Below are 17316 nucleotides of genomic sequence, written 5' to 3'. Positions count from 1 at the left end.
ACTTCTGCTGCATCAACGGCTTCATCGAAAGGCCCCCTGCTACTGGATTGGATCCCGCATCAAGGATTTTTGAACCTGTTCATGCTGAAACCTATTCCCGTACGTATCTCCTTCACCGGCTAGGATCCCTCAATCAATCGATTGTTGAAAAAGATCAACTCCTTTCTTAAAGAAGAAATAGACAAGCATAAAAAAGAAGACGGAATACCCACTCTTTTTAATTTCATTGCCTAAGAGAAAAACATATCTAGCTCTATATTGTTGCTGCAAAAATAAAAAAGGATGTATCCGCCTTTTTCCAAAATCTGGTATATAAGAGATCTCGAGCATTCCAAAACCTAAGAAAGCAACAAGGAAAGCGCATCCCCACTAAGAAGGAGGCAGCTACCCTCATTATTCCCAAATTATACATTATTTTTTTTTAATATAAAAAGAACATCAATGAAAAAAGAAGAGATTTTGTGAATAAAGAAGTACAACCTAAGGTAGCTTGCTTACTCTTTTCTTCCACGTGAACCACCACCCAATTTTCTTACTGTCCAGCTCTCTCTAAAAAAGAAGATAGGAAATTTTTTATTTAAATAATGAGAGAGAGAGAAGAAAAGCAACGGTAAAGATAATAGAAGTAGTTAGCCTAGTTCCCTATCCCATTTCTTAAAAACGAAATAAGCACGATTTCCAGTCCGAGTAAGGAGCTAAAGTAGGGCTCCGCACCGGGGGCCCAACTCTCATCAAGTTAGAAAGAAAAATAGTAGTCCACCTGAGCTCGACCAACGGGAGAGGAAAGATTTGTCAACCGGGGCATTCCGGGTTTGTGTACTTATTCAATTTCGTGATTTGTGGCTTAGCGCAACAAAAAAATAATAAAATACAAGTAAGAAAATGAAAACTTTTTTTTACTTGCCTTACAGACGAGTACGGGAAATACAAAAGCAAATAAATGACAAAGGAATTGCGTATATAATCGGGCGAGTAAGTGTGCTTAGATCAATTATAAAATACACGAATAAGAAGTCCGCACCCAACAAGCAACGCCTTACTCACATAGGGGTGGTCTTAGACCAGCAGCAAGAAAAGGCGCCCTAAGAAAATAAGGCGTGCTAACGCGCAACGGTGGTCGTAGATCAGCTAGCGCTCAATCCGTTGCTTGTTTGCATGGGTCACTTCTCCAACTTCGTTTCCTTCCCCCTCCCTAAACGATCTACCGTAGATCAAACGGTGATGAGTAAGGCGACGAGAGTGTGTCAGTGTTCAGGGGAAGGGATGGCGACATATTAACGGAACTTACCCTCGCTCGCTACCCCCTCTACCTCTTACCGCCTACTGGTTAGTCAATCTCTCTCTCTTGCTCTCTCCTAGGGTAACTGCAATTACGTACCTTGTCAACTACAGCTCGGTTTGTGGAGGACCGCCCGTCTCTCTCTCTCCTGGTTTGTGTGGCTTAGCTCGCTTCGGTGGGTACACTCCTCTCCGGTCATAGGGGTGTCTATGTGTTGTATCCAACATACCGGGACGACGTTAACAAGCTTCTTTTTTAAGGGGTTACGACTCAACAATGATCCCATTCCGTCTTGTTACTCTCTCCCCCGATCGTCGCGCGGGTGGAGTGAGGGGCTCTGGGGTACTACCACGGCACCACCCGAGGCCATTGATGGAAAAGACGGACAAAAGTATGAAGCTCCGGCCATATGTAGCGAGCTGAGGTTGGGAGGTAAGCCTCGCTCGTGAGACATGGCCCAATTTTACTTTTTGTTTCATACACATTAGAAACAGGGGAGTTGGCTGGAGTTGCGCGAAGTCGGCATGGACTTATTCGAAATACTAAACCACTTTTTGAACGCTCATGGGGGGATTATGAATCACCCGCCGGCTCCAGAACCAGAACCGGGGGCGGCTCACGAGGCGCCCCCGCTAGCGCCAGCACCGGCGGAAGTTCCCCATGCCCCCCATCCGAATTTGGACCCAAATCCTCTGGAGCAAGAGATCGGAGGAGAAAGCCTTTTTCAGATCTATTCCCGCCTGGTCTTCACTTACAGGGGGAAGACACACTTGCCTTCATCTGAGTTGCTACTCGATAAAGCTCGCTCTATCTTAGAGATCAAGGGGCAAAGACTCCACAAAATGGAGGTGCGAAAGCTGCAGGTGGAGGCTGGCTTGAAGGGGGGGCTAAATTCCTAAAAACTGGGAGGGGGAATGAGTTTTCGCTGGACACTCTGGGTGAAGTCTTCCAGAGTCTCGAACGTAGGGGCACCGAGAGCTCCTACTTTCAGTCTTTTCGCCAGAAAAGAGATCGGGGAGACCTTTGACTTTTTCTGGGGACTTTTCCACCGGGGATATAGAAAGTCATTCCTTCTTTTTCCGGTATGCCGCTCCGCAAGCAAGGAGTGCCACGCACGAGCGGAGCGAAAACAAAGCAAGGGTGGTCTACGATCAGCTCGACCGCAGGGTGGTCTACGATCAGGTGGTCGTAGATCAGGCAATCAAACTACTGCGCTAGCGCGCCCAGCAAGCAACCAAGCAACGGATGAGCGCGACGCGCGAGACGTCAGTATAGGAGCGCGCTAGCGCAACGTTTTCTTGCTGGGGCGCGCTAGCGCGCTCATGGAGTTGATTCTTTGGTAAGCATGCGAAATCCTTTGATTGCGTATTGAATATACATCCATGTCTTTCTTGTTCACTAGCTAGGACCAAATTCTCACATGTCCGTTTCGTTATTACAACCTTCTTTCTTTATGTCAAAGACCAGAAGCTACGCGCAAATTCTCATTGGATCTCGGTTGTTCTTAACAGCGATGGCTATTCATTTAAGTCTTCGGGTAGCACCACAAGATCTTCAACAAGGTGGAAATTCTCGTATTCCGTATGTACATGTTCCTGCGGCTCGGATGAGTATACTTGTATATATCGCAACGGCTATAAACAGTTTTATGTTCCTATTAACAAAACATCCCCTTTTTCTTCGCTCTTCCGGAACCGGTACAGAAATGGGTGCTTTTTCTACGTTGTTTACCTTAGTGACTGGGGGGTTTCGGGGAAGACCTATGTGGGGCACCTTTCGGGTGTGGGATGCTCGTTTAACCTCTGTATTCATCTCGTTCCTTATTTACCTGGGTGCACTGCGTTTTCAAAAGCTTCCTGTCGAACCGGCTCCTATTTCAATCCGTGCTGGACCGATCGATATACCAATAATTAAGTCTCCAGTCAACTGGTGGAATACATCGCATCAACCTGGGAGCATTAGCCAATCTGGTACATCAATACATGTTCCAATGCTCATTCCAATCTTGTCCAACTTTGCTAACTCCCCCTTCTCAACCCGTATCTTGTTCGTTCTGGAAACACGTCTTCCTATTCCATCTTTTCCCGAATCTCCTTTAACGGAAGAAATAGAAGCTCGAGAAGGAATACCAAAACCTAGTTCACTCGCTGAGATTGACGGTTCATGCCGGAAAGGTACGAAGTTGGACTAATTTGGAAACATTGGGCAATTTACTTTATACCTACTATTCCGTCTGGTTTTTGGTTCCTAGTCCTATTTTATTAGTAGCCATGATTGGGGCTATAGTACTTACTATGCATAGGACTACACAGGTGAAAAGACAGGATGTATTCCGACGAAATGCTATTGATTCTAGGAGGACTATAATGAGGAGGACGTCAGACCCACGATCTACTAAAGGGCAAGTAGCTTGATTCTCCAATCATGGTTCAAATAAAATTCGTGGGATGGCGGATCGGCGGTCTCGTCCTCTCATCAAGTTAACGTTGTCATGCAGATTGAGCCCCGGGAGAGGCAAAGGACAGCGGGAGCTATACTGAAATACGTCAGATCATCAGCCGCGGTAAGCTCCCGTCCACGAGATAGATCCGATGAAACAGCACTTGACCAGAGAGACTGTCCCAATACGAAACCATAGCTCATCAGCTACTTCCAGCTAGTTAGGTCAAGGGCCAAAGCATCAAGGGCGAGAGGTTTATATACATTGACTGTCACCGAGATCAGAAGTCAGAAGGAGGGATCAAAGGGGAAGTACTTTCGGACACATCCTTGAGAGGCTTTTGCGAAGAACCAAAACCTAGCAAAATGAGAGTTCTCCCACGACTAGACAAGATGTCAGAGGCGAGAACGGTATGCCATCCACCAGCGGATTCATGGGCAGGAACCAGCGGGGCCCTATCCAACACTTGACCAATACCAACGAAGCGGCAACGACCTTTAAAGGCGCCTGACGGTTTTGTCTCGCAAGCAACTTCACTAAGGCACTTCCCAATAAACAGCAAGGTTTTGGAAAAACGATAACAACATGCATCTCCAACTATACATAACCGCATCCACAGAGGAGGGGGGGTCGCCCTATTAGTCAGTTTCGGCAGCGAGGAAGGAAAGAAGAAGAAGGGGACAGAACCACGTCACCATCCTCTCTCTCTCAAGTCTCAAGCACACATACACCGTATTATTTGTATTGAATTGCCCTGATGGATGGGCATGTTCAATCAACATAGGGAGAAATCCAAATTGCTAAACATTTTTTTATACTTTTTATAATTCATTCAACAAGAAAGAAAAAAAAAGAATAGAGGTCTTTACAAGACTTACAGAGAGATTGGGACTTCAAGCAAATATTAGGGCTCTTCACCGTGATATTAATCTGTATTGAAGAAAGGAAACCTTTAGGTTTCTGAGATTCATTTGCATTGAAAAAAGATTGGCTAAATCATCCGACCAGGCTGATGCTTTATGTAGGTGGTGTCTTTTGGGTCCACTCTTTGGGTGGTCCGGAATGAATTGATGGGGTGCCCTGAAAGAAAGATGAGCGAAGGGTCAGAAATCGTGAGTGGAGTAAAACAGAGCGAGGGGATGAAAGTAACGGAGGACTAGATGAGGAAGGAAAGGCTAACAGAGTGATAAAAGATCTGCATGGAAAAACCACTAGTGTTCTAGGAAGATCTTCAAGAGATCTGCGGAGAGTTATTAGACTAGACGTGAAGGATGGAGGAAGGCGGCGCCTTGATGGGATACTCATCTTGGAGAAAGCGTTGGTCTTCGGCAAAGTGTTGAGAGATAATACCGGATTGAATGTCGCAGACGGCTCAATACTCTGAGAAAGACAACAAAAACAACTGAGACCACAGATCAGTAGCTTGAGGACGATCCAATCTTTTCAAAGAATTCATCCGCCGGATTCAAAGAAGTTGAAGCACTCGAGTGCGCTCAGGTATGAAGTGTTTCTATTCATCTATGGAGAGCTGGTTAGCACCACCACAAAACTTTCTAACAGTACCTCTCTTGTCTCACCAACAACCATGTCTTCTAACGATGGAGGGAAAAGAACCTCTTAAACCATCTTACAGAGAAAAGGTGGTTAAGGGGTCCTCTTCCAACTCTAAATCCTGGGCTGACGAGATGGAGGAGTTGGATAACGATGTAGCAGAAGTGGACTTGAATGAATCTGCTATAACGGACCATTGCGAAGATTGGGAGAAAAAATACGAGTTGGAGATCGAAGTACTCTATCAGAGAGTGCGGAGGCCTGGAACTTATGCCTTCTTGGCAAAGTCCTAGGCGGATTTGTTCACCTAAAATCGCTCACCGAGAGAATGCAAGCAGTCTGGAAACAAGCAGGCATGAAAGGAGGAGTTCAGATCATGGCCATGGGAGGCGCTTACTTTCTGTTCAGATTTGCAAACGTTGAAGACTTCAACCTCGTTATTACTATAGGACCATGGTTTGTCTTCGGACCTGGTCTTGCGAAGATGGCACGCAAAGTTTGATCCATTTGAGACCAAACTGGACTCCGCTATTATCTGGGTTCGATTACCTCGACTTCCTCTTTCATACTGGCGACCGGACATCCTCCACAGAGTAGCTGCTCTGATTGGACAAGCGGTGAAGCTAGACGAGCATACAGAAGAGTGCACTATAGTTTGATATGAAAAAATTTGCGTAGAAATTGATCTGAACCAACCTCTTGCACCGGCGGTTCTCCTAACAGAGGATAACCTCTACCGACGAGTCCGTTGCAAGTATGAGGCGTTACAGAATGTATGTTTTCGATGTGGCAAAGTAGGCCATAGGAAAAATGCATGCACGAACTCAGAACCTCTCCCGGAGAACGAACAAGTGCTTCCTCAGCTCATCAACGACTCGAGGGAGCTGAGATCCACCCGTGGAAAGCCTGTTGAAGTCATGGCGATAGAACCAGGAAGATCGAGCTACGGACCATGGATCCTGGTCCCTCCTCGACGATCTTCCCATCGAAATCAACAAGAGCAAGTGTCTGCCGAAAACAATGGCACCGGGAACCGGAGAGAGACCGGCGGCCGGCATAGTCAAGAAGTTCAAATTGCAAATACAACAACGGCTAGGGAGGAACTCTTCGTTGACCCGCTGACCGACCGTTTGGAGACGGAAGACAACAATGATGTGGTAATTAATGACGCTCTTATTGAATACGACTTTCAGCAAGAACTAGAGAGAGCCAATCTCCAACGGTCCAATCAGACGGAGGCCAATCGCAACATCGATGGAAATCGAACGATGCAGATCGAGCCTCAACCGTTGTTGGGAAATGCATTTCAATGAGACTCTTAATGAGGCTACTTTTCAGCACATTCAAGAGGAGACCAACCCGCAACGGTCCAATTTGGAGGATCACGAACAAAACATTGATCATGATCGTATGGTGCAGATTGAATCTCAAATAAAAAAGACTATTTACTGAACTGGGAGATGAATTGAATACGGCACAGCAGCCGAGTGAGATCAGCAATGATGAAGGCACCTTTGCAGCCAACCGGACAGGTGGACAGACCTTGGTCAGACCCCACCCAAGCAAGGGACGTGTTCAGAGCCAGACCTATGGGACGACCTGCCCCACCTCCGACATTCACGGAGAGAAGACCACCAATCACCAACCTTCCTTTTCTGACCCGGGACCAAGAGAGCGAAAACCCATCCGGTACAGTAAGCAATCGAAGAGCTGGAAGACCGCCACGTCACCCATTCCCTCCTTCCCTGCCTGAAAGTAGAGGGAATGGTTCGTGTTAGTTCGAGTTACTCCTAGCTTAAGGCGTTCAGCTCGGGACTCTCGGGTGAGAGGCAGGAACTTCACTCGTTAACCTACTTTAACGGACAGACAGAACAGACAAGACAGATGGATGAAGGGGGATAGGTTCCTCTGGTCCAAAGAGTGAAAGGTCAGAGGTGAAACCTCCGGTAACAGAGCCACCACAAGGGCAGTGAAAACTACTAGTGGATAACTCTCCCTATCCTACGGCTTTTGCGGACTCGAGCTTGCTGGCAAAGAATGTGTTATTCTCCTCCTCGTACAGTCAAATTACATAGATGGTCCTTCATGGCACCATTCCTGGTTATCACCAGGGTGATGGGGAGGCGCTTCCGCACCTTCCGCACGTCCGTGAGGCTTGTAAAAGAGCTGAATAGATGTGTCGAGAGGCATCAAAACCTACACTTCCTATGGACTCGAAAGAGTTGACGGTTGTGTGTGGTAAGACGATATATACACCAACCCAATAAAGATTTGACAATTACAAACTTTCCACTCCTTCGGAGCCTGACTTGAACGGCTTTCCTTTTCTACGAAATCGTCACTTTTCCAAGATAGAACAGAAGCTTTCTTTTGATACGAAAAGAGAGACAGTTTTTTGTGTGCGAAGTTGACGTCAAAGCTCTGTCTTGATGCGACTCTTACCCATTAGTACACCTTCATCACTTTACTTGACGAGCAGAGACAAAGGGCTGATCTTTGAAAGTCGGCCATATGTATCGAGCGAGGGGGACAAAGGGGGTAAGGTTCTGCCACTGGTAGATTGTCAATCCGTTTGTGGTAGCTTGTCCCCTTTATCCTTATCCCTTTTCCTTGATCTGAACTAGAGCAGAATGTCTGTAGTTCAGTCCATAATGATCCCATGATCGATCGATTGACTGGAGCTTTCGCTTCCTCTCCCCTTTAAAGGTCTTTCACTCAATGAAGGCCTCCTAATGCTTCTGCACTGTATTCTCCCTTCTCCTCAAACTAATACAGTGCCATTCCAGTATAGGAGTCCCGCGGGTGCCCCTTTCGGGTGCTGCGAGCCGGTCGCCCAGGCCATGGTCTGCATGTACCGATTACGCACCCTGCATCGTTAGCCACCTTCGATCCTGGTGGAACAGAAGGGCACACTAACAAATGCAGGCATCCGTCAAGCTAAAGTAGGCAGTGTTGGGCTTTCTGGATGGCCAGTTATTGTGACTGACATAGTGCGACAAACCATTAGTGTTGTAAGGTACGCTGTTATTTATAGCTTGGATTTCTCGAGTATAGAAAGCCTGTCATAGTTGTAGCCCACCAAAAGTGTTCCGTAGTTTAGTGAGTTGGTTCGCTCATCCGGAAGTTGTGAACTACGTTCTCCTTGACCATCTCGACTATATGAAATTTCCCGTAAAAGGCGGCAAGGGTCCCATTTTTTCCAGGTAAGTACGGTTACCGGGTTCGTTTTACAATATTTCGTATGACGCAGACGGAACCTTAGGGGACTCGTCAGCTGTTCCCCAGCCCGTCCCAATTTTGAATTGCTCTGTGGTTCGGCGGCCCGGCTTTTACAGGTAAGCTCCCCAACAATTGAAAGAAGCGGCTTTCAGTGTCAGAAAAGAACGTCAAGTTAGCATTCCGGTTATAGTTAGTCATCAGGAACGACCGCCCCGTCGAACCGTATATGAGGCTCCGAAGGAGTGGACTTTAACAAAAAAAATGGAGCAGGTTTATATCTATATTGCACAGCTGTCCATCTGAACTCAAGCGCTCACCGTCCACTGAGAGTCTGTACCCATAGGTACGAGAGTCACGCTCCCAAGCAGGAAGTCATCCAACGCAATAAGGCGATCATCTCGGCTGGGAATGGGGTTCGGGTACTGGACCGGCGAAATCCCGCCAGGTCTAATTAGGTTGAACAACTAGTCAACATGCCTTGGTAACATGTACGGGGCGACGTCCGTTGCATAACACCTGATCATAGTTTCCGCTTTCTCATAGTTGAAGAAATCGCCGAATATTGAAAGCCGCTGCATGGAGGGTGCTGCTTCACCTTGCTCCATTCCGCCATTGATAAATAATGGTTATATTGTCTTCGGCGGAGAGCCCTATTAGTAAGCCCATTAGGTTGTTGGGAAAATCTAGTCTTCATCTTGTTCGGTTGGTTCCATGAACATGCCTTATACGTTTCGTTCGAATAAGGAAATCCGCCTACTCAACTCGAGATAGCACTTAACTATAGAACCAACTGGCATGTTCACCTCGAACCGGAAACCATGTTCACCCAGAGTCGCAAGACAGGAAGGAATAACCGATCAATAGGAGAGCATATCAAATCTCAAAAGCCGGGGAAACTACTTATTTGTTTGAAAACAGAACTGTCCTGCCAGCCCGAGTAGAGGCTGCTCTCTCTGTCCGACCTATGGAGAAATGCTCCGTTATGCACTAATGCGGTCGAATCGAACCGAAATTTCGTCGGATCGGACGAGGATCCGAGAGATTCAGGGAGCCCTGGGCGGGGATGAATGAATGTTGTTTTCAATAGTTTTTATAGAGTATGTATTAACATAGCAGCAGCATTGGACTGTTTTATTCCATTCCACTTCTCTTCCCCTATAAATAAAGCAATTCATAAGGGTTGTATTGATGAATCAATGTGACTCGATAGATCCTCGGAAGGGTGCAAGCAAGTGCGCTCGGATGGCACGGCCGGCCTTGTTGAAGAAAGAAAGACTAGTTCGGGAGTAGCGAGCACCCGAAAGATACGGCTTGCTAGGACCAGGAGATGATAGATTTGAGAAGGGCTCTTCACACCTCAGAAACCAGATAAAGCTAGCTCATTCGAACCTGCTAATAAGGTAGTGATGCCTCTTGACCAACAGAAGAGGCCCTCCCTGCCCTCCACCTATCGATTCTTGAGATGCTCAATCTTCCCCTGACTCCTAAATCAGCTTTATGTATTCCAGTGTACTGGTCAAAACCCGCGGAAGGAGAGCAACAACTCCATTTTGATGGCAGCAGCTCCACATAGATCAAGAGCAGCTGAAGGCAGAGGTGTATTGAGAGATTCTCAAGGGAAAGATGCTCCTAGCTTTAAAAATTTTATATGGAGAAGCTAGCAATAAGGAGGCGGAACTGCAAGCTTTCATAGATGGCTGTAATATGTGCAGATCAAGGGCTATATAAACATTTCAGGTCGAAGGATAGATATTGACGTTGCAGCTTGTGAGCTCGCTTGCATTGAGAAAGATTAACGATTTGCCTTGCGACCTTGTGACAGTGCTACCTGAGCAAACTAGTTCCGCCAACTAAGGATCCCCGAAATAGAGTATTGATCATTATGTCTAAAAAATGAGGCTACAACTGCTCCACATCCATCCGGTAATCCCGACCTCTCTATCCACAACCGACCCATCTCCTTGAAGCCGGGTAGACTGATCGATCGAATTCTTTCATGGTTGCGAGGGACCAATCTCTCACTGCGGATCGAACATGGGCGAATGCTTCTCCCTCTGATCCATCCTTCCCATTCGCCGAATGATATGTATAATCGGCATTCGATCATTACTCCCGATCATTTTGAACAGAGCTTTTTTTCTTCCTTTCGTGTTATCTGGCTAGCTGTTCCAAGCGCCGGGTGAAGTGGCGAACCGTAGCCCCACTGCTGTGTTGGACGTCACAGCTAGATCGGCTTGTTTCGTTCGTATAGGAAGGGTTGGGGAAGGAATAGCCGAGAGGAATGAATGATTTTCAGCATCAGCATCAGAAGAAGCAACTGGAGAATGATATGAACCAGAAGCAGCAACAGGGTCCAGGGGACCGCAGAAGCTTCCACTGGAGAATCAGCATCAGAAGAAGCTGTTTCAAAAGCATCAACATCAGCAGAAGCTTAAGCCGAAACAGACGCTGATGAAACAAAAGAGAAAGCCGAAACAGAAGCTGAAGAGGAGAACCTTGATCCTATGGGTAAGGAATCTTTCAATGAATGAAATTCAAAAGAATGAAGTATAGTATGGCTTGCTTAGGGTGAGCAAGCAACTGAAGGAAACTCGTATAGAAACACAGGTTTTGCTTCCGCATAAGAAAGGTCTGGGTGTCCCAGTTCATTCGGACCTGTAGTTAGCTCAGCTTGAGCAGCACTTTACAACCAAAAACAAGCAAAGCTAAGCAACAGCATAGCAATAGAGCGTGAAGAAGCCCCTAATACAGTAGCTTTAAGCGCGCTACGAACCAAACAAGCATAGCACGAAAGAGAACAGCGGGAGGTGGTAGGGAAATGAAATTCATTCTTTTCCATAGCATCCGCATAAGCAGAAGTATCAGCATCCGCAGCAACAGAAGCATCCGCAGAAGAGGAAAGCCCAAATCCTAGGGGATTTGGGCAGAACTAGAGCTTTAAGCTAGCTTTGAAACAAGGGCAAGGAAGCTCTCCAACTCAATCTAAAAATGCTCGATAAGGGCATTTTCGCGGCGTTTAAGGCGCGTTGATCATGGCGGTGGGTGGGGGGCAATAAAGCACACAGCGCGAAAGAGACCAAATGCAATAGCAATAGCGCACCTAAGCCAACAGGCATGAAGGAAGGCCAATTGTTGAGTAAGGGGGTGGGGAAGGAAGTGATCGAGAATAGAAGCCGACAGCCGATTAGCTGACATATTCTTTTCCAACGGACAATTCAACAACGGAGGATTTGCCAACAGACGATTCGCCAACTAATGAATATCCAACTGATTCGCCAACATATTCTGTTTCTCACGAAACAAGAGATCCAGTTTATCACGAATCTGAGGCGGAATTAGAAAGTTTTTCAGCAGAAGGTGTTCAGTCTCTTTGCTTGTTTGCTTGACTCCCTGACTACCTGACTACCGTTTGCGTTGAGAGCGAGGACCGAGATAGGGAAGTGCATTAAGCCTACGCTAGGCAATTTGACGAGACTATTACTGGGACTATTCTATTCCACTATTGATTGACTGACCGATACAAGGGACTATTCTACCTTGGTGCATTCCTGACCTGACTTGGTATTCTCTTCAGTCGGAGAAGACTGGCTACCTACAGTAAGTTGAGAGGATAGCATAAGCTAAGCAGCGAAAGCAGAGTAGGCAGCGAAGGAAGCCGTCTCCTTATTCACTAGACTTTCAGTAAAACAATGACTATTGCTGCCCGGGTTATAAGGAAAAGACTCTATCAACAGATGACAGAGCTAACTTGGACAGCTTGAAGGACAAGTTTTGATCCGAAAAAAAGAGTCTGATCTTTTCTTTTGTGTGATGGATGAAACTAAGTTTCCAATTGAAAATTAGTGTGACAAGTGCGCCGATCCAGCCGGTATCGAGAGCTCTAATGATCATGGCGATGAAGCAAACTAGGTAACCTTAAGAGGCCTGGCCTACTTGCCCCCTAAAGTCGAGTTAGTGCTATGTACTTCATACATAGACGGCGAAACCACCAGACAAAATGGTAGTTGAATGCGGGTGCACAAGTAGCTTAATCCTGATTCAATTAGGGCTTAGGTGCAACGTTGCGAGTCTCCTGCCGAGCCTCTTCCTTGTTCCTTAGGCTGCCCCTTGAGGGCGCATTAATGAGTCGATGCTGTTACGGCTTTACGAGGTGGAGATATGACGGATTGAATTCCTGTGGATTGATGTTGCTTTCATTCTAAGGTGCGAAAGCCGCTTGGCAGCTCGTGTGTAATCGAATTCTGGTTAGAGGGTCTTATCTTACTATTTCCTTGCGTTAAGCACTACCGGAACGCTTTGAAGTCTCGCAAACTCCATTGCTTTGCTTGAGCGAACCACTATGCTTGGCTGCTTATGGCGCAACAAAAGTGGCATAATTGAGTTACCTGGTTGAATGATATTCTTAATACCTATGTTTAGGGAAGGAAAATGGGCTACGAAGCCTCTGTTCAAAAGTCGCTCGAGTGCAAAAGTAAGTAGATAAAAACCGGTAGTCTGCTAGGTGATCGTAGACCACCCTGTAGTTCCGATTCAAGCTTTCCTTTCTTATGGTATGGAGCAGGGAATGTTCTGTTATGTCTATTCCTTTGATACGTCTCCAGACGCGGAGTCTTCGGCGGATGAAACTCTTCAACATGTTGATTCGGCGCCTGAAACGGCTTCTGATTTTGCTTACGATTCGGATTCGAATGGAGATGCTACTTCGGGAAATGCTATTGAGGGAAATGCTCCTTCGGGAGATGAGCATCGAGTGCGTGGGCTCGGCTTCGCTACCATTAGAAGGAAGTGGCGATGTCGGGGCGGGAAAAGACCAACTCCCCGACGCTGCGGGGTTACAATCCTTCTACCTCCTCTCCATGCGTTCCCAACCGGTCGAAGATGAAGGGCTCATTAACAAGGATTGAGTTTTTGATTGGACACGAGAACTCGAGGACGGGGTAGGGAAAGAGCTCAGATAAGAATTCCATACCTGATCAAAATATTGAAGGATGGACAGTCAAAGAGTGCGAGCGCAAGTTAGTGCGCTAAATGAATGGGAACAGCGCCTCTTACCAGCGCTTGAAATGGGAGCAGCGCCTCTTTCCAGCACTTCTTACGATGATTCTCTTGCTTGCTTGGCTATTTTTTGTTCCTAACCGCTTGCCATGCATTGCTTTGCTTGCTCCGTCTTTTTGGTTCTCCGGGGCAGGGCTCTTCTGCTGTTTTTGACTTGTGTTTTGGGCTTGACAGCGCCTCACTCACAGGCTCTGGGTTCCTTGCGGCGCTGCCTCATGCTTGCGCTTGCTTGAATGCCAGTACGTTACGTTACTAGAATAGGCGGTTGGCTGCTGCGCTACAGATCTCACCGGAAGGGTCTTTTCCTTTGCTTGCGGAAGTGACCCTGCTTGCTATTCTATCACCCCTCGCCCGGCGCAGCCTCCTTCACCAGGATCAATAGCCCAGCTACACTACCACTACCCGTGAGATAGAAGTAGGGCACTTCACTCACCTCAGAGTGAGTGAGGTGAGAAAAGTAGTGTAGTCCGCACTACCTATCTGTAATCAGTTAAGCTTAGAGTTGTTTGCTGACACACGCTACTATCACTCTGGTTGCTGCTTTCACTCGGATTCTCCTCGGGCGGATCAAGGCATATTGGCTTGGCTTGCGAAAGAACTGATAGTTGCTGGATGGTTGGTTGACAGGTGTCTGGCTAGCAAAGAACCCGACAAAAACAAGTACAGTAGCGCCCTAGGCTATTTGATATAGTATAGCCGCGGAGACTACTTGCGCCGTCTGGCGTGAGGGTAAAGCCCCCTTTATGAGTAAGGCGGTACGGCCTAGCTGCTTTATTGAGAGATTTCGGCACCATTGAGAATTCTTTCAAGAATTCGCTGCTATTTCAGTGGTTGAAGTGCCGGTCGGCATTGCCTAAGTAACGTCCGGCTCTGTTTGCGCGCTTCTCTCCATCCGTTGAGTCGGTGGAAGGCTACTTGACCTAGCCTTCAGAGAAGAATCAAGTCAAAGAAGCCGGCGCAGCAAGCCGATCCGACATACGTTCAAACGCATGCACCTTTCGACTAAGCAATCAAACTACTGCGCGCTAACGCAGCAAGAAAAGCTGATCTACGACCACCCTATATAACGGGGCGTTAGCGCCCAATTGTTATAGTTTTGGTTTTCTTGCTGGGGCACATGAAGCCTTGTCTTTGTTGTTCTGGTGATCTACGACCACCGCCTTACTAATAATTGGGCGGAAGGACTTTCTTCTTCGCTTATGGAGTTGCCTGATCGTAGACCACCCTCCGTTTGCTGGGCGCGTTGGAACGATCCCGCTTTGAAAGCTCAACCTCGGGAGAATCAGTTTCGCCGGTCCAGTGACTTGGCATACAAAGACTACTGCGTACCCTCCATGTGGTGCACTCCCGCTTGTTCATACCCGGAATAAGTTTGAGCTGCTCCAAGGGACAGCTTTTTGCTGCCGGATGAAGGTCTTACGTCGGCTAAGAAGACGGAAAATTCCAATCTCTTTTGTGGGCCTGGAGATCGGGGAGATAAGAGTTCGCCCTCCCTATTTTGAGTGGGTGCTCGCAAGGTCAAAGTATCAAATTCTATTCCATGGGTAGGGGGAATAAAGAGTTTTAGTGATTCACACCTCGAGGTAGAGTGTGTAAATACCGGATGCATAGGTTGAGTCATTCGCTAAACAACTATTTTGTTGGGCGATCAACCAGGTGCTCCTACCCAACCGGACTAATGAATGCCAACTGGAAGAACTCACTTTCCTATCGTTCAGTAGGAGATACCTTCTTGTGGCTTGAAAATGATTACCTGTTGCTAATGGGGAGAGATCTTTCATTCTGCGGCTCAATGAAGCGAATGAGGAAAGGTTGGTGAGGAGGCCGCTCATCCGCCGATAGGGTGAGGAGCCAACCTTTTTTTTTTCGAACATTATTCCGGCCAAGAGTTCACATTCGTGTGGCACTAGTACTATACTAATAAATTTTCAAATTTTTCCACTCAACATTGGAGGGGGGACCCTTTCTTCTTTATCGGATGGGACAGCGATGCCGTTCAAACAATGATAGTTCTCTAAACCCCCCCGAAAATGCTAAACAGCGCTTTTCCCTTCGCCTTGCGGGGAGGAGGTACCAACATGTCTATTTCCCGATAGTGAGAATAGACCACTCGAACGATAGCTTTGCCCTTTCTTTAGCCCGCCCTCTCCTCATCAGTTGAGCGCGTATGCGCACCTTTCCTTCTCCAACCTTATTCATTCTATAGGGATAAAAACCTAGCAGTCGAGTAATAAGCTCGATCTGGATCCGAAATGGACTATGGATCTCGATCTATTGGTCTATGCGGGATTCGCCCCCCTCTCCAGTCTCAGTTCTGGTTCGAACAGATCCCTTTCAGCCTTTGAATTAGCTACAACTACTACTGATGAATGAACCTTCGCTGCACTCGGCCGGCAGAGATGGCAGGGAAGGGCATTTCTTTGCCGTGATCCCCACGTTCAGCTGTTAATCCGTACCTATCCACCCGATGTGATAGAGCGATACTCTGTTCGATTCCCCTTTGATCCGATGCCTACTACCTATCATAAAGGCAGCCAGCAGTCCATGGCTGGCTGACATATCACGGTTTCGCCATCAGAGGGAGGGGATGGAAAGAAAGGAGTCGATCACCTAGCCGATCCCGAATAGCCCGATCTTTATTTCAACCGATCCGCCGCCTAAAACCTAAAAAATATAAAAAGATTATAAATATAATAATAATATATTATTATTATTTTTATTATTTATAATGGAAGATAGTCGGCCCACTTCTAGCCGTTCAAGCGATTATGCCTGTTCTAGCCCTACCATCCGCCCCTATCATAATAGAAAGGGGTACTTTCGAGCTGATCTGTAACGGATCAAAGCGACCGTTAGTCGGGCTGATCTGTGATTGGTCAAGGCGACCGAGCCTACTGCGTACCCTCCATATTCCTTAAATGGGCAAGACTCGGGTACTGCATGCGAGAAGTATAATTGTTTACTGAACAACTACATAGATCTTGATGGATTTGGATGATATGGAGATCATTACTCCACCACATAAGCCATCCCATGAGTATACATGACCCCACTACCTGTATAAATCGTACATCCCTGCTCAGGGAGTAGGTCAAAGCTTTATATAAGATAAGTCAAAAGCTGGAATCCGAGAGGACCCCCTAAGAGCGTCTTGTAAACAAATTATTCGATCTGGAGATCCCCGCAAGGCTGCCGGAGACATCACTAAACCCAGGGATGTCTCTTGCAAAGAAGAATTCGTAGAGAATTTCCCAGAACCCCAGTCCAGCCTACCCGACTGATATAATATAGAATTCACTCTCCGCACGGTCGAATAGTGACTGACCCTATTTGTATGCGCATCCACACGACGGGCACGTTCCAAGATCTCCCGCAACGAGAACCTAACACATGGTTTATTGACAGTAAGCTGATTAAATAAATGGATCATAGGTTGGTTGAATATTTAGTTCCGCTTAGGCTACGTGTTCTGTTCACGCGCTACTAAGTCGCACACAGGATCTTAGACGAACGATCTTAGACAGGTTTCGTCCCCTTTCGGGAACACCTTCTTACTAGGGGCTAAGCCTGATGCAAATATACCGAAAAAATAAAATATCTATGGTCGATTCTACCAAGAGTAGATTCGCCCCTTATGTTATGGCTCGTCTCGCGCTTAGTCACTCGCGGGATTCGGATAGGAGAGCAGCAAGTCTTTTCTGAAAGAACTCGCCCCCTTATCTTAAAAAAAAATTGATATATACGATACTAACTCTTTGGTTGGATCGGACAG

General features: G+C 46.9%; 1 protein-coding gene and 1 pseudogene across 1 annotated transcript; both read left to right on the top strand.

Annotated features, from left to right (window-relative positions):
* Positions 1 to 202: 202 nt before the first annotated feature.
* Positions 203 to 5852, top strand: LOC122647732 (putative cytochrome c biosynthesis ccmC-like mitochondrial protein). The gene has a single exon (XM_043841066.1). The coding sequence runs from the start codon at positions 2700 to 2702 to the stop codon at positions 3468 to 3470; it is 771 nt and encodes a 256-aa protein (XP_043697001.1). The 5' UTR covers positions 203 to 2699; the 3' UTR covers positions 3471 to 5852.
* A 7189-nt stretch (positions 5853 to 13041) lies between these two features.
* The window catches only part of LOC122647733, a 5370-nt pseudogene continuing 1095 nt past the window's right edge, over positions 13042 to 17316 (top strand).

This window comes from Telopea speciosissima, unplaced genomic scaffold (genome assembly GCF_018873765.1).
Source record: "Telopea speciosissima isolate NSW1024214 ecotype Mountain lineage unplaced genomic scaffold, Tspe_v1 Tspe_v1.0126, whole genome shotgun sequence".
NCBI lineage: Eukaryota > Viridiplantae > Streptophyta > Magnoliopsida > Proteales > Proteaceae > Telopea > Telopea speciosissima.
The sequence above is the reverse complement of the archived record's forward strand: the minus strand, read 5'-3'. Positions and strand labels throughout refer to the sequence as shown.